General features: G+C 49.1%; 1 protein-coding gene across 4 annotated transcripts in view; it reads right to left on the reverse strand.

The window, feature by feature from the left end:
- Atp9a (ATPase phospholipid transporting 9A (putative)) overlaps positions 1-23,338 on the reverse strand; it is a 111,346-nt gene that overhangs the window by 44,931 nt on the left and 43,077 nt on the right. For all 4 annotated transcript variants that reach the window (XM_051143865.1, XM_051143863.1, XM_051143864.1 and 1 more), the window contains exons 7-13: positions 23,148-23,242; positions 13,337-13,417; positions 11,953-12,028; positions 6,057-6,133; positions 4,763-4,923; positions 4,302-4,444; positions 2,480-2,592 (exon numbers count right to left, since the gene is read on the reverse strand). In XM_051143865.1, coding sequence (XP_050999822.1) covers positions 2,480-2,592; positions 4,302-4,444; positions 4,763-4,923; positions 6,057-6,133; positions 11,953-12,028; positions 13,337-13,417; positions 23,148-23,242 — 746 coding nt within the window. The remainder of the gene's footprint in view (positions 1-2,479; positions 2,593-4,301; positions 4,445-4,762; positions 4,924-6,056; positions 6,134-11,952; positions 12,029-13,336; positions 13,418-23,147; positions 23,243-23,338) is intronic.

Raw genomic sequence — 23,338 nt, forward strand, 5'->3', positions numbered from 1 at the left:
TACAGGGACCTCACATGAGGTCCCCAGAAACACACAGACCAGCTGCGGGGCGCACACTGCAGTCCCAGCCCTCAGGAGTAGAGGCAAGAGGGGCAGAAGTTCAAGGTCATCCTCTGCTAAAAGTAAGTTGGAGGCCAGCCTAACCACATCAGACTTTTATTATTTTTGTTTTTCTTTATTTTTTCGAGACGGAGGCATGAGTGTGCATGCCATGATATATGTGGAAGTCAGCTTGTGGAGTTGAGTCTCCTTCTACTCAGGTGTGTATGTGTGTGTATGCACATGCATATATCCCAGAGCCTCTGATGATGGCCACTCTGCCAGGCCTGTGACAGCCACACACTACCATATGGAAGAGCTTCACTCATCTGACACCATGTTCAGTCCCAGACCCTTTAACTCACACACACTTCTTTTTACTTAAAATATACCAAGGGAAAAACAGAAACAGATGCAGCACTCACAGGGATGGGAGAAAATTCTTTTTGTCCTGGAGTAAACTCCCTGGTCCTAGTTATTGTATGGAGGTAGAAAGGCAAAACCCACCATGTATGCATGTGGTTTTTAAAATATATTTTATGTTATATTTTACATCATACTATAATTTATGGTCTATTTTATATATTATTATATTATACTATATTATATTATACTTTTTTTTTTTTTAAAGACTGGAGGGGCTGGTGAAATGGCTCAGCAGGTAAAAGTAGTGGCTGCGAGGCTGACAGCCTGAGCTCTGTCCCCGGATCTCACAAGGCAGACAGAGCTGGCCTGTAAATTGTCCTTGACTTCTATGTGCACACCCTCGTACAAAATAAATAAATGCTTTTTTAAAAGTTTAAAGGGTTAGATGTGAGGGGTTTAGATTATATTCAGTTCTGTAATGGTATTAATAATCAAGCCAGGAGACTTCCCCCTATCTCCCCAGCATAGCAGGAGTTTTAGCTCATGGCCATTTCCTTCTGTTTGTTTGGCCTTGTAATAATGATCTAGAGTACTCCAGAATGTTTGAGACCACCCCTCTTTTTACGAGGTCCATCTAGTCGCAATCACACTCAACACTGGTCACCTGGCCGCTCATAAACCTCGGTCTGCACTTGGACACGCAAAAGATAAACAAAGGTAGGATTCCAGCTCTTTCTGCAGGATGTGTCAAGAACCGCACCTCACACTCCCATCTGATGGATTCATGGAGGTCCTGAGGTCAAGCCCACAGGTCTTAGGGAGTGGTCAGTGTTGTGTGAATTTGCGAGGTGAAATGTCATGCAAACACACACACACTAGTCTTCTCTCCTTGTACCCCATGTGTCATCTTGTGAACACTGTCTGGGAGCCAGCAGATTACACACCAGAGCAAGGAAGAGCCTCGCCTCACTCAGCAGTGCTAAGGGTGGCAGCTCTGTCCTGCGGAGTCACTAGGTTCACCTGCTAGTGTGGGGGCAACAACCAGGCCCTCCAGCTCTGACCCACAACATCTGGCTTAGGGCTGCAAATACCACGGAAGACTAAGGAGGTCAAGGAGGCTAAGTCTGTGGCTTTGTCCCCGGAACCCAGATGAAGAAAAACAACATAAGGAGGCAGAGGCAGGAGGATCATAGAAAGTTCAAGACTAGCCTGGTCTACACAGTGAGTTCCAGGTATCCAGGACACAGTGAGACCCTTTCAGACAGACAGACAGACAGACAGTCAGACAGACGAAGCAGCCCAAGCCCTGCTGCAAAACCCTAAAGGCTAGAGGAACAAAAGCCATGCCACAGTGCCAGTTCTGATGACTCAGAAGTTTGCTAAAAGTCACTAAGTTTGTACCTTTAACATGACTGGATTTTTTTGGTGTATAAAAATATATCTCAGTAGTTATTTAAAAATACAGGGTGTATGTGGTGGCGTACTCCTTTAATCCCAGCACTCGGGAGACAGAGGCAGGTGAATCTTTATGAATTCGAGGCCAGCCTGGTCTACAAAGAGAGTTCCAGGACAGCCAGGGTTGATACACAGAGAAACTCTGTCTCGAAAAAGCAAAACAGTACAACAACAAATCAGAATGGCTCAGCATAGTGGCACACACCTTTAATCCCAGCACTCAGGAGGCAGAGGCAAGCAGATCTCTGTGAGTTTGAGGCCCTATCTCAAACACACACACACACACACACACACACACACACACACACACACACACACACGAAGTGAAAAGCCAGAACACACACATGATTTTTTTTTTTTTTAGACTTCAGGAGATCTGAGACTGTAGCTTAGTTGGTAGAGGGCCTGCTTAGCATAAACAAAGCCCTGGGTTCAATTCCCAAGCACAACACAAACCAGACGTAGAAGCACAGACCTGTAATCCCAGCATCTGGGAAGTACAGGCAGAGGACGAGGCATTCAAGGTCACCCATGGCTATGCAGTGAGTGTGTGGCCAGCCTGGGCTAAAATAATTAAGATGTGCAGCCAGTGACTGAAGTGCCGAGAGCAAGGCTTCACCTGGGTGTAGATACTGAAGATGTGGCTCTGCACTTCATCCATGGAGTCGAGGCCGTAGGCCACTGTGCCCAGGTGCAACCGCTTGAACACCATCTCATTCTGGGTCAAGGTTCCTGGAATACAAGAGATGCAGACATTCCTCCCACTTTCCAAGAAGTCAGCGTCATGTGTCAGCCTCACTGCTTCCCCGGTGGAGCAGACAGGAGATGGACCCACGCTTCTTTTCAAAAGAGCATCCTAGTTTCCACGGGGACAAGACTGCACCTGTTCCCTGGAGCTGTCAATCAGGGTGCTTGACTTGTTCTCTGAGCTAAGAGGGTAGCACCATGGCATACACTGGGCCCACCAGCCTGGACTGAGCAGGAAGACACATGGATAGAAGAACACAGACATGTGACACCCATGCCTGAGCCCCGCAGAGGCCACTGTGGAGGCCCAGTACTGAAACTTTCCCATTTCTCTCTTTGCAGAACCCTGGCTTTTGCTAACTTGAGGGGTGTTGTGGGTCAGAAATAAAATACTCCCAAAGGCTCAAGTGTGGACGGTATGGTCCCTAGCTGGTGGCACTGTGGAGTGGTGATGGCTCACGAGGGCATTAACTTCATCAATGGATTAGCCACTGCTGATTTAGCCCTCCTGGTACACCTCATTTGTCAACCTGATACAATCTAGGATCACTTGGAAGAGAGCCTAGGTAAGGAATTATCTAGGCCATGGGTATACCCGAGGGGACTGTATTATTAAATGATTTAGGAGGAACCAGCCCAACTGTGGGTGGCACCATTCCCTAGGCACGGAGTTCTGGACAGGGTAAGAAAGAAGAAAGCCAGCATGTCTGTGTGTATTCTCTCCGCCCTTGGCTGTGTGACATGCTGTGACTAGCTGCTTGAGAGTTCCTGCCTTGACTCCCTGCTTGATAGGCTGTGACCTGGAACTGTAAGCTGAAGAAACCCTTTCTCCACTAAGTCACAGAAACAAAAGTGATACCAAAACACAGCTTATCTTGTCCCTAGACCCTTTTGGCTTCCTGACAGACAATGAGCAAGCAGCTTTCCTCCTCCACCACCACTGTGTCACAATGTACCTGCCTCACCACAGACCTAAAAGCATTGAATCCATCAGCTGGCTGGGCTGGGCTGAGACATCTAAAGCCAGGAGCCAAAATAAAGCCTTTCTCCTTCAAGTTTGTTTTCTTGTTTTGCTCGCTCTTCCTTCCTTCCTTCCTTCTTTCCTGATTTTTCGAGACAAGGTTTCTCTGTGTAGCCTTGGCTGGCCTGGACTTGCTTTGTAGACCAGGCTGGCCTCGAACTCACATTGATTCGCCTGCCTCTGCCGGAGTGCTGGGATTAAAGGCGTGCATCACCACACCGGCTTTCTTGTTTCTTTTGTCACAGCAACAAAAGCAACAAGTGCTGCCCAACACCACCACCCCTGTGCTGGTTCCCCACACTCTGCAGCCACCAGACAGACAGAAAGGCCTTCGGCCAGGTCTCCCACCCCCAAACCTTGAATTCCCCACCAGGGCTCAGCTCATCAGTGAACATGGCCAGGCCTCCTGAGTTAATCACAAGTCTGGGTCTCTGACAGACACTTTGTCCCTATGTTCTGTGCCCTGACTATCCTTTCTGACTCCAACGGCCCTGTGTGGGAACGAACTAAGGAGGATGCCCTGCAGGTCAGGTAGGTCAGCAGTTCCGTGCAGGTGTCTGCTGGTATCACCATGGGTACCAAACACTCCCCCTCTTCATCCAAGAGGCTGGGAGGAAAGCGGCTGCTGTCACCTCTCCCACATCCAGAGGGAGCTGATTGGAGAGGAGCTCACCTGTCTTGTCTGTGAGTAAGTAAGAAATCCGGCCCAGCTGCTCAGGAATTGTGCTGGAACGAACCACAGTCCCGGGGATCTTTGAATCCCTGCGAATTACCCAGCTGTACACGATCTTGCCCATGTCCAAGTTCACACGCAAGCTAGGTAGGGAACAGAGCAGAGGGTTAGCGGGACACAGACTGCACACATGTACTGTGCACATGGAGTCAGAGCCCCACCAGAAGCAGGAAACACCACAGTCCACACAACCATTCTACATGGATTCAAGTCACTGAGTCACAGGAAAGGAAGTTTCTCCTTTTTAATTACTCGTTCGTGGACAGGAGAGACAGTTGAGGGATAAAGGGGCCTTGCCTATGCTAGAACAGCAGTCTGCCGCAGACCAGGAGCAAAGTCCTTGAGTGAGTCAAGAGAAAGACCCTCTCACCGTGCCGAAGCCCGCCCCATCCCAGGCTCACCTGATGGGGATGATGTTGGAAAAGAGAAGCAGGAAGCGGATGATTTGTAAGTACCAGCGGCCGGCGAAGTGCTGCAGGGCCACCATGACCAGTGACACCACCACCAATGCACCAAACAGGATCTTGGTGAGGCAGTTCACCTCCAGGTCGAACAGGCCAATCTGGAGACAAAGCACAGAGGACCGCGGTGCAGCCCACAGCCTGGACAGAAAGCGGGCCTCAGCCCCTCACCATCACTACACCACACACCACCGTCCAGTGGGGCGTGAGCTAGTAGAAGGTGTCATCCCCACAGCATGGTCTGAGAGCAGGAACTGTGGCCAGGTGCCTAACAGACCTCCAGGGTGCTCCGGGAGACTTCATCATCCATGTTCTAACTTAAGGCGTAACACCATCTTCTAACTTAAGACTCAGACTTGGAAACACAAAAGCAAGTGGCCACTGTGCCAGGCTGATCTCTGCATTGCACAGTCCCCACCATGCTACGATGAGACCCTACTTCGCTCCTACGCTCTCAGTCCCACAACGCACCCTAAAAGTCTAGGCCTACACAGCTGGGGAAGCCTGACTTCCATTAGCCATCATTTTAACAAATGCATGATTGGGGTGGGGCGGGGGGGCTGGTCAAGCATGCCCCACGCTCAGAGTTCCAGCCAAATGAAATAAAATGGGACGAAATGCCTGTGTTTGTTTTCATGTGTCTCAAAACACAAGGACAACCAATCCATAATGTCATAGAAATACAGCTCAGAAAAGGAATGGAACCTCAAGTCAGCAACAGGTTAAGGTTACGGTCAATGCTGGTGTGAACTTGACTGGTCTGGGAAACAGTCCAAGTGTGCTGCTGATATTGTAAACCTTTTTACAATATTGTTTTGTTTTATAAACAGAGTCTTGCCTTTTCTAATACAGGCTAGCCTTGAACTCTCTCTTCTAGTCAAGAATAGCCTTGAACCCCCAATCTGTCTGTCTCCACCTTGGGAACGCTGCAGTGATGGGTATGCACCAGCATCACCACCACCACCACCACCACCACCACCACCCTGCTTGCAACAATCTGACTGAAATGATGGAGAGGCAACAGGGCTGGGAGGATCATGTGTATAAGAGGGAAATGAGATGAACTGTTGACAGGACATAGACCTGTAGTTGCTACACACACACACACACACACACACACACACACACACACACCCCTGGACAATCAGCTGGTGCAAGATAGATTTGGAACCCAGGCACTCACTGCCGGTGCCCATCGTCAGCATGGATGAACACGTGCCGGGGTCTCACGTACCTTACTTCTGGGATCGGAAGTATTCATGACACTCCGCAGTTCTCTGCCCGTGTAAAGAACAACACCCACAACAGTGCCTGCAAAGAGAAACCATGTCCAAATGAACACAGAGGCAGGGAGAGAGGCAGGTCATAACCAAGCCTATCCCACCAGCCTGAGGACACTTTTCGCAACCTGCTCACAGCCAAGACTCAGGAGTGCCAGGAGCCACTGAGCCGAAGTGGCACTGAGCAAGCGGGGTAACACAAGCCCCAGGCAATGGCTGAAGCTTCAGCTTGTGTGTAGTAGAGACCCTCAGCTCCCAGACACACAGACTTCACTAGCCACGTGGGGCCAGTGTCTGTTTCCGTGCAACAGTGAAGATGCAGCGTCTCTATGGCTACCTACAGATCTGGACAGGGCTGGCCTGTAGAAGCAGCATCCTCTAATGGCAGGTGAGTCGTGGGCTAGGAGTTGTGTTGTGTGCCACTGGCCTTAGAAGCTTCCAGAAGTAACTAGAAGATTCCCGTCTGAGTGGGAACTCAAAAGTGCCTCCCTTCTGTCCCTGCCCATTCTCTTGCCCAGTTGCTTTTTGCATGTCTACTTAACATGGCTCCTTGAGGGAAACTCCTCCCAACAGCTCCCCTACTCCTCCTCCTCTGTCCTCCAGGCACACTAAGCCTGGAAGAAACAGTTTCTAAGAAGAAGCAGTTTATAGAAAAAATGCAAACAGCAAGGTGCGTAGAAAAACACACAACCAAGCAAACTGTCAAAACCATTCCCCCTACACTGGCAATACTCTGAAAGGCTGACATCATCTGGTGACGCACACACTAGTGGCCAGTGTGTGAAGTGGTACCACCTATTGATGGAAACTTAGCAGTACTGTCAAAGTGTGACTCCCTTTCCCAGTGTGTGAGAACACTGGTGCTCAGAGCCAGATAAGGAAGGTGGGTAACATCTCCAACAAGGCAAACGGAGGATGCCAGGACAACACCCGGCAGAGGAAGGGCGGGAGGGGGGGGGGGGTAAAAGTCTAAGGAAGAGAGGTAGACCCCGCTGGGGAAACCTGAAAATGAGCATCGTGTTCCCTGCCGGGAAAGGCAAACTCCTATCCCTCCCTCCCTCCCCTCTCCCTCCCCCTCAGGACCACCACTGCAAAGGAGTTTAAAGACATCTGTGAGGAGCCCCCCCACCCCCTGCCCTGATGTGGCAGGGCTGCAATGGGACAAAGACCAGAGTCTAAAGTGCTTGGCCACGCCTGCAGTGAACTCACAATGAAGCTCTGCACGGGAGGTTCAGCAGATGGCAGGGCAGGAGGGCTCTGAGCATGGTACTCAGCAGATGGCCGGCTTTGGGGAACAAGGGCGCACTGCACCCTCAGCCTGTCACTGGAGCAGGTGGTTAGACAGCAGGACCCCAGCCTGGGCCAAGCTGAGATGGCCATGTGGCTGCTGCTCCTCTCCTACACAATGCAAAAAATCCGCCTGGACTGCCCCCGCTTCCACCCCATGCCCAAGGGAGAGGGTGTTAGAAACGAGCAGCACCCAAAGGGCACGTCCCCCACTCCAGCCCAGCCATCTGGGGTGTCCATCAAAATGGCTCTAATCCCCTACTGCTTCCATGAGCTTGCCACCAGAGCTCTGCTCCAAGAGAAGGAAGAGGGTCACTCAAGAGGCCATCGCTATGCACCCACCTGGTCTCCAGCCTGCGCTCAAGACTCAGGGTTATTCACCATATTTTAAAAGAGGTTTTATTTTTGAAGTAAGATCTCACATAGCTCAGGCTGCCTCAAACCCTCTACATAGGCAAGGATGACCCTGAACTCCTGCTCTTCCTCTACTTCCGGAGTGCTGGGATTACAGGTGTGCCCCCGCGCCCCCGCATCTGTTTTACGTGGTGCTGGGGGATCAAACTCAGGTCTTCATGCTTGCTAGGCAAGCACTCTGCTGACTGAGCCATGTCTCCAGCTGAGTCTGTGGCTCTGGAGGCACAGCTGTTCAGCAACCCACTCGTGTACCTGCTCTGCACACAACCCTGTTTCTGACCTCTTTTTGTGCCCCCACTCTCTTGTCCTGCTGGTCTCCCCCCCCCCCCGACACACACACACACCAGCCTACCTCTTGCCCCACTGAGCTCCCAGAAGGGACCAATCCTGCCTGCTTCCTGGGTTATTTTGTAACCCACTTATTTCATATAACCAGACACATGCCTGGCTTCTAAAAGGGAGCTCTGGAAAATACATGCTGCAGTGTCCCAGCATGCATCTGGGGTCAGAGAACATGAGCCAGACTGTAGACCAGATGGGCATTATCAGTCGCATGGCACAGTGCCCACGAGTGACTGTGTGCTGGTCATGTGCCAGGAGAGGACCACACCACAGACTCAGGGGTCACAAACTAGCCCTTTCCTACCCAGTCTGAGAAGCAACCAGCTAGAACTAGGGACTCTGAAACACACGGGCTGCACAGCCCTGAGCCTCCCCAGTACCTTCTACTTCCATGGCCCAGCAGCGATATCTGATTGCCATGGCAACTGCATCCTTCACAGACAGATGCAGGCTAAGGCAACTGGATCTTCAGTACAACCTGGCAAGCTTTCTTATCCTTTAAAGTTGCACTGCGTAACAGTAGAACGACAGCATCGGGAGGCGGGGTCTACAAGGAACACTTTAAGTCCCTGCAGACTGAGTTGAGTGCCACATGGAAATTGCTTGCATTCAATCCTATGTTCACACCACAATCCAAATATGGTTAGCTGTCTACGGGTGACAGGCAGGGAGACTTGAGGCTGACTAGGAACACAGGAAATGTCCAGTTCATACTCACTCCAAGCATTCACTTGGAGGCACAGCAGGCGGTGCCGTAGAACACCGAACACCAGCCTGCTCTCCCTTCCCCATAAACCAGAAAGCACATCGTGAGTTTCCCATGAACTGCTCCAATCTGTGCCATCTCTAAGACCCCAGTCTGTCTACACTCTTCCCGGGAGATGGCACTCACAGGCTGTGTGACCCCCCCGCCAGCAGGAAGTGTGCCCACTCTAAGACTCAATTCCATGGTCCTTTAGATGTCTTTACTCCATACTGGAAAACCAGAACAGGTGAATGGTGGCAGGGCTCTGCAAAGCGCCTGCTGAATAAATGTCTTCAACATTGGCTATTTCTAAGCAGCAGTGCTGTGTGGAGCAGAAGTGCAACAAGAGCCTGCAGAGAGATGGTGAGATAGCTCAGAGGGGCGCGGCTCCGTCAACTCCGCCAACCTGAGGTGGATGGAGGGCCCGTGTGGTGAAAGGAGAAGCCGGACAAGCTCTCCTCTGACCGCCATACAATCACCGATGTGGTGCATGCAGCTCCTGCAGAGGACACAGCTGAATTCCCAGCACCAACATGGTAGCTCACAGCCATCTACAATTCCCAGTCCCAGGGAATCAGACACTCTTCTGGCCTCACCTAATAAATGTCTTAAACAAACAAACTTGAAAAATGAGTAAGAAAAATATAAGGACCCAACACTGACAAGGCAGATGATGAACCCCTCCAGGGAGCCTTGAAAATGGCACCAGTTGTTTCTTTTTGTTTTGTTTTGTGGGTTTTTAAAAAAATATTTATTTATTATTGTGTATACAGTGCTCTTCCTGCATTTGTACCTACAGGCCAGAAGAGGGTATCAGATCACATTATAGATGCTTGTGAGCCACCAAGTGGTTTCTGGGAATTGAACTCAAGACATCTGGAAGAGCAGTCAGTGCTCTCAACCTCCGAGCCTTCTCTCTAGCCCCTTGTTTTGTGTTTTTGAGCTATGTCCTCTTTCTTTCTATCTACATAGCTATAGCTGTCCTCAAATGTAGACCAGGCTGGCCTCAAACTGACAGAGATTCCCTGCCTCTGCCACCTGCAGGCTGGAATTAATGGTATACCCCATTAAGCCCCACTTTGTTTTTGTTTACTTTAAAGACAGGGTCTCACTGTAGCCCAGGGCTAGGCTTGAACTGGTGGTCTTCCTGTCATGGCCTCCAAGAACTAAGGTTGCTAGGGGTAAAAGGAGAACCTCAGGGCTGCAGAGACGTCAGCTAAGACTACAGAGCTCTGTTCCTAGCACCCATGTCAGGCAGCTCACAAGTGCCTGTAACTCCAGCTCCAGGGGACCAATGCCATCTTTTGTGCTTCAAAGGCACCTGCTCACACATGCACATAAATAAAATTTCCACAGGAAAAAGAATCTTACTTTTCCATCATCAAAACATAAAAATTTCACAATAACAAGTATCTACCAATGGCCTAAAATAAAAGCAGAGAACTCCAGGAACAGGGAGCACCGAAAGCTGCAGGGGCGAGGGAGGGCTGGCGGGGCGGGCATGGGCTGCTGCAGGGGCGAGGGAGGGCTGGTGGGGCAGGCATGGGCTGCTGCAGGGGCGAGGGAGGGCTGGCAGGGCGGGCATGGGCTGCTGCAGACCCCAGCACTGTGGCCAGGGCTAGGAGGCCCTGGGACAACAGACTCTTCAGGACCATCTTTCATTTGAGGAAAAATGAAGGCCTTGTAGACTGACTGTGGGGCAAATACAGATGACGCCAAAGAAAGAGACACCTATCCCCAGAGGTGCCCGTCTCTGTCTCCTGCTCTGAGCCCACAACACATGTGTAGGCACTGCCAAAGTCATAGAATCCCCACCTGTTTTTATGCCACAGAAGCCACAAGAAACACCAACATAGAGAAATGGGTGAGAGGTGATAAGAAGGGGGAAAAGTCCTTTGTGAGTAAAAGAGTTGCCCTGGGAATATAATTCAACATAATTAGACACCATGTCCACACTGTGGCACCCCATACGCTGCAACAACTGTTGTCTCCTACTCCAGGATGACAACCTGAGCTCTATTCCTGACTCTGCCTTTGACTCTTCTGCCCTGACCTCTCAGAGTTGACCCACTGTGCAGCCCTGACCTCTCAGAGTTGACCCACTGTGTAGCCTTGTCCTCTCAAGAGTTGACCCACTGTGCAGCTCTGACCTCTCAGAGTTGACCCACTGTGCGGCCCTGACCTCTCAGAGTTGACCTACTGTGTGTCTCTGACCTCCTGGACCGCTTCTGTAGATATGGTGACTACAGTCTAGATGCCGCTAAGAGTAGCACACCCAGTAGCACCCAACACCGGGCATCATGCAGCCAGCAGAAATTCCTGCTGCTGTGGGCCAGCCTCAGCTTGCAGCCCCCTCCGTTCAGAATCACCTGAGCGATCAATATCAAAGCCACCATTCCTGTGGTGGTTCGAACAGGAATGGCCCCCATAGACTCGTGTGTCTGAATGCTTGGCTCACAGGGAGTGGCTCTGTTAAGAGGTGTGGCCTTGTTGGAGGAAGTGTGGCCTTGCTGGAGGAAGTATGTCACTGTGGGGCAGGCTTTGAGGTCTTGGATGCTCAAGTGCCACTCAATATGAAATTTAGTCCCTCTCTGCTGCCTTCAGACCAAGATGTAGAACTCTCAGCTCCTCCTCCAGCACCAACTCTGCCTGCACGTTACCACGACTTTCGCCATGATGACAATGGGCTAAACCTCTGAAACCGTAGGCCAGCCCCAATTAAACGTTTTTTCTCTATAAGAGTTGTGACGGTCATAGTGTCTCTTCACAAGAATAAAACCCAAACTAAAACAGAAGTTGGTACCGGGAGTGGGGTATTGCTATGATAGGCCTGACAGTGGCCATTTCCCAGTGTGGATACTGCAGAAGGGCCCTGGGCCACACGTGCATGCAAGGGTCCAAGACACAACCAGATGTCACTTTAGGCCCCAGAGATGCCAGAACAAATGGGAAACTCCATTTGACTGACAGCTCATTGTCGCAGCTAGTAGGTGATGATTCTAATTCCAGAGGAGCTGTCATCCCTGTTCAAATAGCTCCCACATTCCATGGCCAGGTCTCACCTGATGCTATGACGGTGCCAGCCCACAGCGTGTTCTCGATACTCAGACTCTCACTGATTGGAGGGTCACTGTCTTCCTAAAAAGACGAAATATCAATGACAGTTAGCTCTCTCTTTCCAAGGGGGTGGGGCCCAGGACCCCCAGAGATGCCAATGTCTGACAGTGCTCAAATCTTTTCTACAAAATGGCAGGTTTGATTAGGACTGTTGAGGGTGGTAAAAGTTTGTCTGGCATGCTCAAGGCCCTGGGCTCCATCTTTAGCACCACACAGATACACACTGCACACACAATACACATACACAATTAGGTGGAAGGCTGAGGTAGAAGGGTCATAAGTTCAAGGCCACCCTGTAACACCTGGAGGGACGTTACCTCAAAAAACAAAAAAGAAAAGGCAGGTTTTGTGGTGGGGGTGTGGCTTGACGGTACAGTGCTTGCTGAGCATTCTAGAAGAACTGGGTTTGATTCCCAGCACCAGAAATGACAGGTTGGAGGTGGGGGAGGTTAATCTTTGTTTGTTTGATTGATTGGTTGGTTGGTTTTGTTTTGTTTTTCCGAGACAGGGTTTCTCTATGTTATCTTGGCTGTCCTAGACTCACTTTGTAGACCAGGCTGGCCTCCAACTCACGGCAATCCGCCTGCCTCTGCCTCCCGAGTACTGGAATTACAAGTGTGCGCCACCACGCCCGGTTTATGACAGGTTTTTGTATGGAACTAATACAAGTTGATTTGTACACTAAGATTTATTTTTGCAGCCAAGTAGTGGTGGTGGTGGCATTTACTCCCAATACTCAGGAGGCAGAGGCAGGAGATCTCTGTGAGTCTGAGGCCAGCCTAGTCTGCATAGCAAGTTCCAGGCCATCCAGGGCTACACAGAGAAACCCTGTCTCAAAAATAAAGAGAGATAACACTGGGCATTTAACTTCTGTTCCGTATGTGGGTTTTAATCTTATATTCTAAAAATAACATATTCACATATACTTTCTGTTATGAAAGATCTGAAAACAGCTTAAGTTCAAAGCTAGCATATGGGGCTTGGTTTCTTTGTGGTTTGGTTTGTCTGTTTTGACAGGCTGGCCTCACAGCCTGCTGAACTCACAGCAGTCCTCCTGTCTCAGCTTCCCAAGTACTGGCCTTATAGGGACATGCTGGCACAGAGGATCTGCAAGACCGAAGAGGAGCTGCCATCTGAGGAAAGACGGATTGGATGACAACACCGGCTGCTCTGGAACACAGTCTCCGAACTGGGAGAGCATTCCACTGTCCCCACTGAGAAGCCAACGGTCAGCCTTCAAGGTGGGGCTCTGGTAAGGAACGCTGGACAGGCGCAGCCTTGAGCACCATCACAGCCGTCAGCACTAAGACGAAGGTCAAGTCCACTCACCCTGGTGAAAGTCCCCAGGAAGTTGTGAATGTCGATGTTGGGCTCTTCAGCATAAACGTATGACCGAATCTGCAGGAGGTCCTGCTCCAGAGGGAAAAGACACCGTTAAAACCAGCAGTCTGGAGCCAAGATTTTAAAAGCAAATGTATCGTGACTTCGTGAATAGACCCTCAAAACTCCTCTCATAGGCCGGTGTAGAGTTGTCATGTGTAAACCCCACATTCCCTGTGCAGACACCTGCTGACTTCATCCAGCCAGCACAGGTTACACTGCAGAGAGCAGCCCTGAACTACCCAATGCAGAGCTGCAGCATGGAGAAGCTGCCAGGTCAAGGATGGGCAGCCCCGCCCCTCCAAAACAGACTATGAGAGGCAGACAACAAACAAGAATAACAAGAACGGCTGGCAGGGAGAGATGGCAGGGAAGTCCAGAAGCAGCCATTTATCCTCTCTCCTCTCTCTTCTTCTTCTTTTCTCTCTCTCTCTCTGTCTCTCTCTCTTGTCTCTCTCTCTCTCTCTCTCTCTCTCCCCCTCTCCCCCTTAGGTTTTTGAGACAGGGTTTCTTCCTGCTCCCATAGACAAGCTCCAGGAACAGTGAAGAGGAGAGAGGTGGATCCGCAGTAGGGAGAATTGAGTAGGCAGTGAACGGCTGGTTAAGGGAAACCAACCATTGGTTGAACAACCAGCTAGAGGAGCCAGCTGTTGAGGAGAGGTTGAGGAGCAGAGGAAAAAAAAAACTCGGAGACTTGGGCATATGCGGTACAAGCTGAAGGTCTTAAAGCCCAGGAAAACTTTTCTGCTTCTCTGTCTTGTCTGTCTCTCTAGTTTCTGTCTCCATCTCTGTCTCTCTATCTGTCTCTGTCTCTCTATCTGTCTCTGTCTTGCTGTCTGACTCCTTTTTGTTCTTTCTGGGCTAACCCCAGTATTTCATTAAAATGAAGTTCAATTTTTAATTTTCATTTCAGGTAACATCATGATTTTTCTCATCTTTTACAATCAATAGGGCACTCAAGAATCATTAAAGCAAGGGACCAGTCTAACAAGGAAATACAAACAGTTCTGTATAACCTACAGTAAAGCATTCAGCAAAAATCAATCAATTTCCAAGCAATGGTCAGGATGACCTGGTGATTATTTCTTAAACAATACTCGGTAAAGTTAATCATAAATTTCCCAGGGCCAAAGCCATTGTGTTTATTAGATTGTCATAGCAACAGAGTTTGAGCTAAATGTTCTCTAATAAAGAAAAAACTTGACCTACTTCCAGTTCCAAACCAACAGGTGTGCTATCCAAGCCTAGGCTAACTGCCAAGGGGTCCTCTACTGTAAAATATCTATAAAGCATTGACATTCCAAACCCACCTTCTAGTGCTCTCAAAGCCGATTCTAAAGAAACTGTTCTACAGGTAACAGAATCTAGGCAGGTACTGTTATGTCAAGGTCCTAACTTTCTTTCATGCAGTTTCATGTCTCAAGCCTTTGGCCAGGTGCCCTCTTTCAACATTCTCTCTGGGAAAAGTTTTCCCTGTATGCATTTCCTTAGAGCTGAGAAATAAAGAGAAGAGTTTTAGGAGAAAAAAAGGCAGATTTTAGACAAAATTACACCTGGACCATACATAATATTTAAGGGCAGTGGTGATCAGCCGGAGATGTTTGAACTTTGTCAGGCAAAGCCTCAACAGCTGCTCTGGATGTCCATGCTGGACAGCTGGAGACTTCTGGAACTTTGGCAAGCAAAGCCTGTATGACTTATCCTCATGTCTGTGACAGTTTCTCTGTAGCCCCAGCTGTCCTAGACTCACTTTGTAGACCAGGCTGGCCTCAAACTCACAGAGATCCACCTGCCTCTGCCTCCCAAGTGCCCGGCTTACATTTATTCTCTTATTTGTATGTGTGTCTCCAGGTAGGAGATATCAAACACACACACACACACACACACACACACACACACAGACAAACACACAGACACATACACTGACACACACAGACACACACACGGTGACCACTTGTAGGAGTTGATTCTCTCCTTCCTCCTTGTGGGATGCAGGGATAAAGGAATGACAGCAGGCACCTCACACTGAGTCATCTCACCTGGATCCTATGGATTTATCTTAAATTCATTTTCTTGAGCTTTTGCTACTGAGTAACAAAAGTAACTCTGCTTCTAGAGCTCAAGGCCCTGGCCTTGGTCAATCACCCACTAGCCACCGGCACAGCCTCACACACTTAACCACCATTCACTGAGCGCCCTTGCAGCCTTGCTCGCTCAGCAATCACCTGCCCGTGGCAGCTATGGCCCTGCACACTTGGTGCAAGACGGAATCTCAGCTCCTTCACAGAGCCATGACTGGTGCACTTGGCCTGGGCCTCCTTATCTGTGATGTGACCACACCCACCCCGGCAGCCCAGAGTACATTAAAATAAGACTTGGGAAGGGCAGGGTCCCACACCTGTCCTTCCTGTACCACAGGCCCTTCGAGTCGTCCCTGTGCACGGCTCTCCCTCACATATTCATCTAATATGGCTTCTCCCTCTCCTCACCCTTCTCATCCTGAGGTGTGTTGTTTTTGTTTTTTTAAAGATTTATTTATTTATCATATATACACAGTGTTTTGCCTGCATTTACACCAGAAGAGGGCACCAGATCTCATTATAGATGGTTATGAGCCACCATGTGGTTGCTGGGAATTGAACTCAGGACCTTTAGATGAGCAGGCAGCGCTCTTAACCTCTGAGCCACCTCTCCAGCCCCTAGGTGTTTGTTTTTTTTTAAACACTTTGTTTATTCACCTCTGTGAGAGTGTGTGCATGTACCAAGTGGAGGTCGAAGAACACTCCTCTCCTCCTTCAGTGGGGGTCCTCAAGATTGAACTCAGGTCATCAGGCTTAGCAGGAAGTGCCTTTACCTGCTGAGCCATTTCACTGGCCACGATTCGTCATTTCAACAAAAATCTTCAAACCAGGCTCACATCCTGATACCTTCCCCACTGCCCCAACCTCATCCCCCACCCCCCAACCTCCTGGGGAGCCAGGCTCATGCAGGCTAAGGCCGCCAGGCCCTCTAGGGGCCAGGCAAGCTATGGTAGCTATGTTGCCTAAAAATCCCAGCTCCTGCCAGTAGCTCGTCTGGCGTACTCCAGCCTGATCCCTTAGAGACACTTCTTCAATCTGTTTTTGTGGTCCAGGAAAGCACTCCACTCTTGCAGGATATTTTTAAAAAGTAATTTATTTATTTGCATTTGTGTGCATGTGTGTCACTGAGAGAGTGTTGGGTTCTCTGGAACTGGAGTTACAGTTAGTTGTGAGCTGCCATGTGGGTGGCCAGGAATTGCACTCTGGAAAAGCAGCCAGTGCTCTTAACTGCTGAGACATCTCTTCAACCCTGTTACAGGATATTGGAACCCATCGTGAACCCCAAGATTTCTCCTTTGGTGATGTTCAGTCCTAACACACATTTTTTAATCCAATAACTTCCTGTTTTATTGTAAACAGGTGATTAAGATGTGGTTCAGCCAGCCCTAGCACACACCTTTTATCCAAGAGCTTTCTGTACACAGGATTTAATAAGGTTAACCTTAGGTCAATAGGCCTAGGAGTAAGTAACCAGCTGACAGGGATTAAACACAGAGCAGGGACATTGAGTTGAAGGGTATTTAAGACAGAGTAGAGAAGAAGAAAGAGCTCTATGCTTTTAGCTTTTGACTTTTCCTCCTGGGCTGTCAGCTGACCTAACTAGCTTTTGGCCTTAGCCTTTGGCTTTGGGTTTTTTGGCTTTGAGCTTTTGTTTTTTTGGCTTTTTCCTTCAGGACATGAGCTGAGTAGGAAGGTCAGAGCTAGATGCTTTCTCTGCCTGAGGGGGCAGGTTTTCACCCCAGCATATGGCTCCTGAGTCTTCATTGGTAAAGCAGAATGATTTGGGGTTTTGTTTTTCTAACAACATTGCTCAGGGGTACCCTAACTTTTGTCCCTTGGAAAGCTTCTTTCTACCTATACCACCCCGTCACTTGCTATTTCAAGGAGACACGGAAATGGTTTACAGAGAAATGGAAATAAGGGTTCTCCTACTAAATAGATCTTATTTTATTTATTTGCTTGTGTATTTACAGACAAGACTTCACATAGCCCAGGCTGACCCTCAACTCACTATTTAGGCCAAGGATGACCTTGAACTCCCAATCTTCCTGCCTTTACTTCCTGCATGCTGAGATTAGGAGCGGGCCACCATGCCTGATTATGAATACTGGGGCTCAAGTCCAGGCTTCACGCACGCCAGATGAGCAGTCCACCCAGTGAGTGCAATCCCAGCCCAGTAAACCTTACTTTAAAACAAAGATGTCCTTGGGATACAGGCCAGTGCTTGAGTGCTCACCTAGTACCTGTGTGGCCCTGGACTCAACTGAGACGCAAAGGAAGAGCTAGCCAGGTGTGGTGGCGCATGCCTTTAATCCCAGTACTTGGGAGGCAGAGGCAGGTGGATTGCTGTGAGTTTGAGGCCAGCCTGTTCTACAAAGTGAGTCCAGGACAGCCAAGACTACATAGAGAAATCTTGTCTGGAAAACAAACAAACAAACAAACAAAACGAACGAACGAAGAGCTAAACAAACAGAGCTGCCTGGTTGTAAGAGGTCTGTGGATGGGGTGGGGGGAGGGGGGGCCAGGGGGAGCATCTTTAATAATCTACTTCACAAGTTGAGTGATTTGAGACTGGTCATTGGGCACACCTGTTACCCCAGCACTTGGGAGGCAGAGACATAAGGATCAAGAGTTTGAGTATAGCCTGGGCTACACATTACAATCCTATCTCAAAACAGTAAAAAAGTAAACAAAAAACAATCAGGCCTTCAATCAGACTGGGGATGGCAAACAGCAACTAGAAGGCTCTGGTAGCTAGAGAAGGCCACTGGCCACCCCTCAGGCAGGCTGCACCATCCAGGAGGCTCTGCACATCCCAGTAAGAAGAGGCCCAGAGATCTCCCCATACACTGTCTGGGGAAAAGTCAGAGCAGCAGGGTCCTAGTTCCATGAAGCATCACCCACGGGCCGGAAGGCACATATCTCTAAGCACTGAGAGAGATCTGGGAAGATCAGCACCTAGGTTACAGAATGGCCTCTGGAAAGAAGACAAGGTCTGGGGCAGAGGCTACAGGCAGGGCCTCCCACTTCCTTCCGCGGCTTCCACACGGCTCCATTTATTTTTCAATCAGAAATAGACTAATACGTTACTGGGAAAGATTGTCCCACTACATTTCTTTGCCCTTGATAGAATTTTTTTTTTAAGATGTTTATTTACTCTATGTAGATGAGTGCTCTATCTACATGTATAACTGCAGGCCACAAGAGGGCCTTAGAGGATACAGATGGTTGTGAGCCACTATGTGGTTGCTGGGAACTGAACTCAGGACCTCTGGAAGAGCAGACAGTGCTCTTAACCTCTGAGCCACCTCTCCAGCCTGAATTATTTTTCTCTCAAAACAATAATAACAACAACAAAAACCCTAAGGGTTGGAGAGATGGCTCTTCCAGAGGTCCTAAGTTCAATTCCCAGAAATCACATGGTGGCTCACAGCCATCTATAATGGGATCTGATGCCCTCTTCTGGCCTGCAGGTGTACATGCAGGTAGAGCACTGTATACATAATGAATAAATCTTAAAAAAAAAAAAAAAAAAGCTAACCCTAAAACACTGCTCCTTTGATCCCCAGGCCCAATAAGGCAATTATTGTCTCCCCAACAGCAAAGCCAACGGTATCTTATCTATCTTTAATACCCCCAGCCCAGGCCTGAGCCAAACAAGGGCAAAACAAAATGAGTGTCTACTAAACCAGGAGATGCTCCCTATGCAAGGCCGACGGACACTCTGCCATCTTTGCTGGCCTCAAATACCTCCCAATCATTCTAAGGATCAGATTCCTTTTTCTGGAGAAACTCCTACCAAGAAATGAAACACCGGCCCCATAAGATTAAAGCAGTATGGGCAGCCAGGGCTCTTGGACTATTGCTAGAAACTCATTTAAAAACAAACTGCGAGAAGGGCACTGTCTGGGCCGTGCGGGGAGGAGCAGCAAAACAGCTCTAGAACTCATGGGACGCGGCCCACGCTGGTTAGCACAAGCGCAGGGGGTGTGTCTCGGAGCGGCAGAGCCCCAGGACTACACATCCTAAGGACTTCTTGCTGTTATGGGGCATCGCTCTGCTTGCTGCCCTTGTGGTCACCACGTCTCTGATAATCTATGAGCTGCACGGGCACTCTAAGGGGGCTGCCAGCCCTCATTGGGCGGTATCACCGGCACTCAGAATAGCAACGCTTGATCTCTTTCAGGCATGGCTGCTGGAGCAGATGAATGATTCAACTACCACCCCTGAAAAAAACTTAAGGGATGTAGATTGCTGGCAACAACCACCACCCTTAGAATCTGGAACAGCAGACTGTTCAGCAAGGTTAGGTAAAGATGGTTTTGCTAGTGGCTCTGATGTGGAAAATCTTAGGGAACAATTTGAAATTAAGGAAAAATCTACTTTTTTTTTTTTTTTTTTTTTTTTTTTTTTTTTTTTTGGTTTTTCGAGACAGGGTTTCTCTGTGTAGCCTTGGCCATCCTGGACTCACTTTGTAGACCAGGCTGGCCTCGAACTCACAGGGATCCGCCTGCCTCTGCCTCCCGAGTGCTGGGATTAAAGGCGTGCGCCACCACGCCCAGTGAAAAATCCACTCTTAATAGTAAGGCTAGGAACTTTTTGAGGTTGGCAAGCAAAGACAATACCCCAATTAGCACTGGCTGGTGTGACTCTCATTGAAGCTGGGCTCCAAGGTGACTAATTTCTTCTGCTTATTTTTGCCCTCAGCTTCCTGATATGATTTAATAAAAATTACTAATGAGTAGATGCATACCTTAAAGATAGAAATGGCTGTTTTTTTTATATAAAAGTTTAGGTTTGTGATTCTTCTAAGATTTTTTTTTAATATTTATTTATTATTATGTCTACAGTACTCTGCCTGCATGTACACCTGCATGCCAGAAGAGGGCATCAGATGACATTCTAGATGGTTGTGAGCCACCATGTGGTTGCTGGGAACTGAACTCAGGACCTTTGGAAGAGCAGTCAGTTCTCTTAACCTCTAAGGCATCTCTCCAGCCCCATCTTCTAAGATTTTTATAAGATTACTTTTTAAGATAATTGATTCTTCCTTTTATAACCACAAATTGCAGCCTGACAGTAAAGAGAAGCTGGCTGAACAATTACCTTGCTTGCTCACACTTCCTTAATATATAAGAAGTTGCTTAGTTACAAATGTATGTGGGTTCTTGGGAATATCTTGTTTTTCATGATTGTTTCTCACCCATAATACATAAAACATTTGTTCATGTGAGGGTATTGAGGAACATATTTTTCTTATATAGACCCATTGGGTTCATTCACTTAAAGAGAAATAGAATGTAACCACATTGTGATCTCTGTACTGCTTGAAATGTCTTGCTGAGATATATAAGCTGTGGGAGAAATAAATTGTTGGAACTCCCTCTTTTAAGTTTCCTCTTAAACTTAAGTGAGTGGGGGGGGGGGTTGCACGCACATGTGAGAGAGAGAGAGAGAGAGAGAGAGAGAGAGAGAGAGAGAGAGAGAGAGAAGAGAGTATGTGGTCTTTTTCTCTCCTTTTTTCCTTTCTTTTCTAGGTGCTTGCCACTATTAGTGGAAGCCCACACTAGAGCCAATGAGCTAACACTGCTAGCCCACATTTACCATAATAGGCATAAGCCCACATCAGGGAGCTACCAGCACTGGCCTGATGCCAGCAATGTAATTCTGGCCCCTCAGCTACCACGATCAGTGGAAGCCACTGTTGGTAACAATCAGTTCCGGCCTGGTCAGTCGCCCTCAGAGAAAGCCAGCCCTCAGTCTACGCCCTGACTCAGTACACCGTGTGGTGTGGCAGCTGGTCTTCAACAGGGCATTATGACCAGTGTGTGTGAGGGACATGTTCATCGTCACGTAGGCGCCACTGAGACTCTGCACTTGCACTGGCCCGCACCTCCTCTCTTCTCCAAGCCCAGGAAGAGTAACGCTTCACTTAGCCATTCCCGGTGCTGTGGGAAAGCATTTCCATCTGGCATGGGGCTCAGTATGTAAAGGCACTTGCAGCCAATTATGACCCTAACCCTAGTAACTACATGAATTTGATTCCTGGGACCGACAGTGTGGATAGTGAAAACTGACTCCCACACGTTGTCCTATGATTTCCACACATATGCTGTGGCACATGCGCGCACACACACTCACTAAATAAATAAATAACAAATTTAGCCAGCTGCTGTGGCAAACCTCTAGACAGACACTGCACTCTGTGGCCACCTGGTTCTATGCACGAGGGCATAGCAGGGCAGACACCACTAGGTGGCTACTGGTAGGGACCCTGCCTGATAGCGGGAGGAAAGGAATGCCAGGTGAGAGTGATCAGAGACTGGGCTGTAGCTCAGTGGGAACTCAACTGCCTACCTAGCATGTGCAAAGTCCTCGGTTCAATCCCAGCACAAACAAAGGAAGAAAAAGAAAAAAACCAACACTAGGTAAAAACCAAATTAATGCTTGTAGACTGGAGAGACACTTGTGCACAGAGCCTGTGCGGTGGGCCTGCTGGCCCCTGGAAAGGGTGTCTCTCCCAAAGGAAGCACCAGTCCAAGGCAGCCACACACCTGAGCTAGAGGCCACCAGTCAGAGGGGCAGCCGCCAGGGTCAGAGCAGAGACAGTGTGTGCGGCTGAGGACGACGACAAGGCCTGATGTCTTAAGTCACTATTCTATTGCTGTGAAGAGCCACCCTGACCAAAGCAACTCTTATAAAATGAAAGCATTTAACTGGGGGGCTGGCTTACAGTTTCAGAGGGTTAGTGCATTATCATCATGGTGAGATAAGCTAGAGAGGTAGCTGAGAGCTACCGTCCCAATCCATAAAGGCTGAGAGAGGGAGGCTCGACCTTGCATGGGCTTTTACACCCCTCAAAGCCCACCTCAGTGACACACTTTCTTCTACAAGGCCGCACGTTCCTAACCCTTCTCAAGTAGTGCCACTCCCTGATGACCAAGCATTCAGATATATAGCTTGTAGGGGACATTCTTCTTCAACCCACCACACGTGCAGAACAGGATCTCAGTAGATAGAACGGCCTCTAAGATGAGCAGTTCTCAACCTGTGGGTCATGATCTCTTAGGGAGCCGAATATCAGACACCCTGCATATCAGACATTTACATCACAATTCATAGCAGTAGCAAAATGACAGGTTTTCTGTTTTATTGTTTTGTTTTGGTTTTCGAGACTAGGTTTCTCTGTGTAGCCTTGGCTGTCCTAGACTCGCATTGTAGACCAGGCTGGCCTCGAACTCACAGGGATCCACCTGCCTCTGCCTCCCGAGTGCTGGGATTAAAGGCGTGTGCCACCACGCCCGGCTAAAATTACAGTTGTTAAGTAGCAACAAAATGTTATGATTGGGGGTCACCACAACACGAGGCATGGCATTGAAGGGTCACAGCAGTAGGAAGGTTGAGAACCACTGATAAGGATGCTCTTAGCAGAAGGAAAGGCCTCCTTCTCTTACACCCCAGCAAACTGGCGAGATCACCCTCGGAAGCACTCCTCACAGGGGGTAGGGCTGCCTCTGGTGCAATAGGTAAGTGGGACCACGCAGGCTCAAGGGTCTCCAGTTCCCCACCAGCCCGGCTCCACATGCCACAGGCCCCGTTGGCCACCAAGTACACCTGAGTGTGAGTAGCAGGCTGTGACCTAGTGGCCAGCATGCAGTTCTTTGAGAAAAGCTACTCACAGCAGCCGTGGGGAGCCTCTGCGTGCAGGCCACCGGCAGCCGAAGCTTCCAGTCGGTCTCTCCATCCAGCTGATCCGTGCGCAAGAAGCAAGACCCTGCAGAGAGATTTGGGCACTGCCTGATGTCTGTAACCCAAGTGTGGAACTTGAATTCCGGCAGCAGCTCCAGGCAGTGCTGGCTCTGGTCCTTGA

Source organism: Acomys russatus, chromosome 4, assembly GCF_903995435.1.
Source record: "Acomys russatus chromosome 4, mAcoRus1.1, whole genome shotgun sequence".
Taxonomy (NCBI): Eukaryota; Metazoa; Chordata; class Mammalia; order Rodentia; family Muridae; genus Acomys; species Acomys russatus.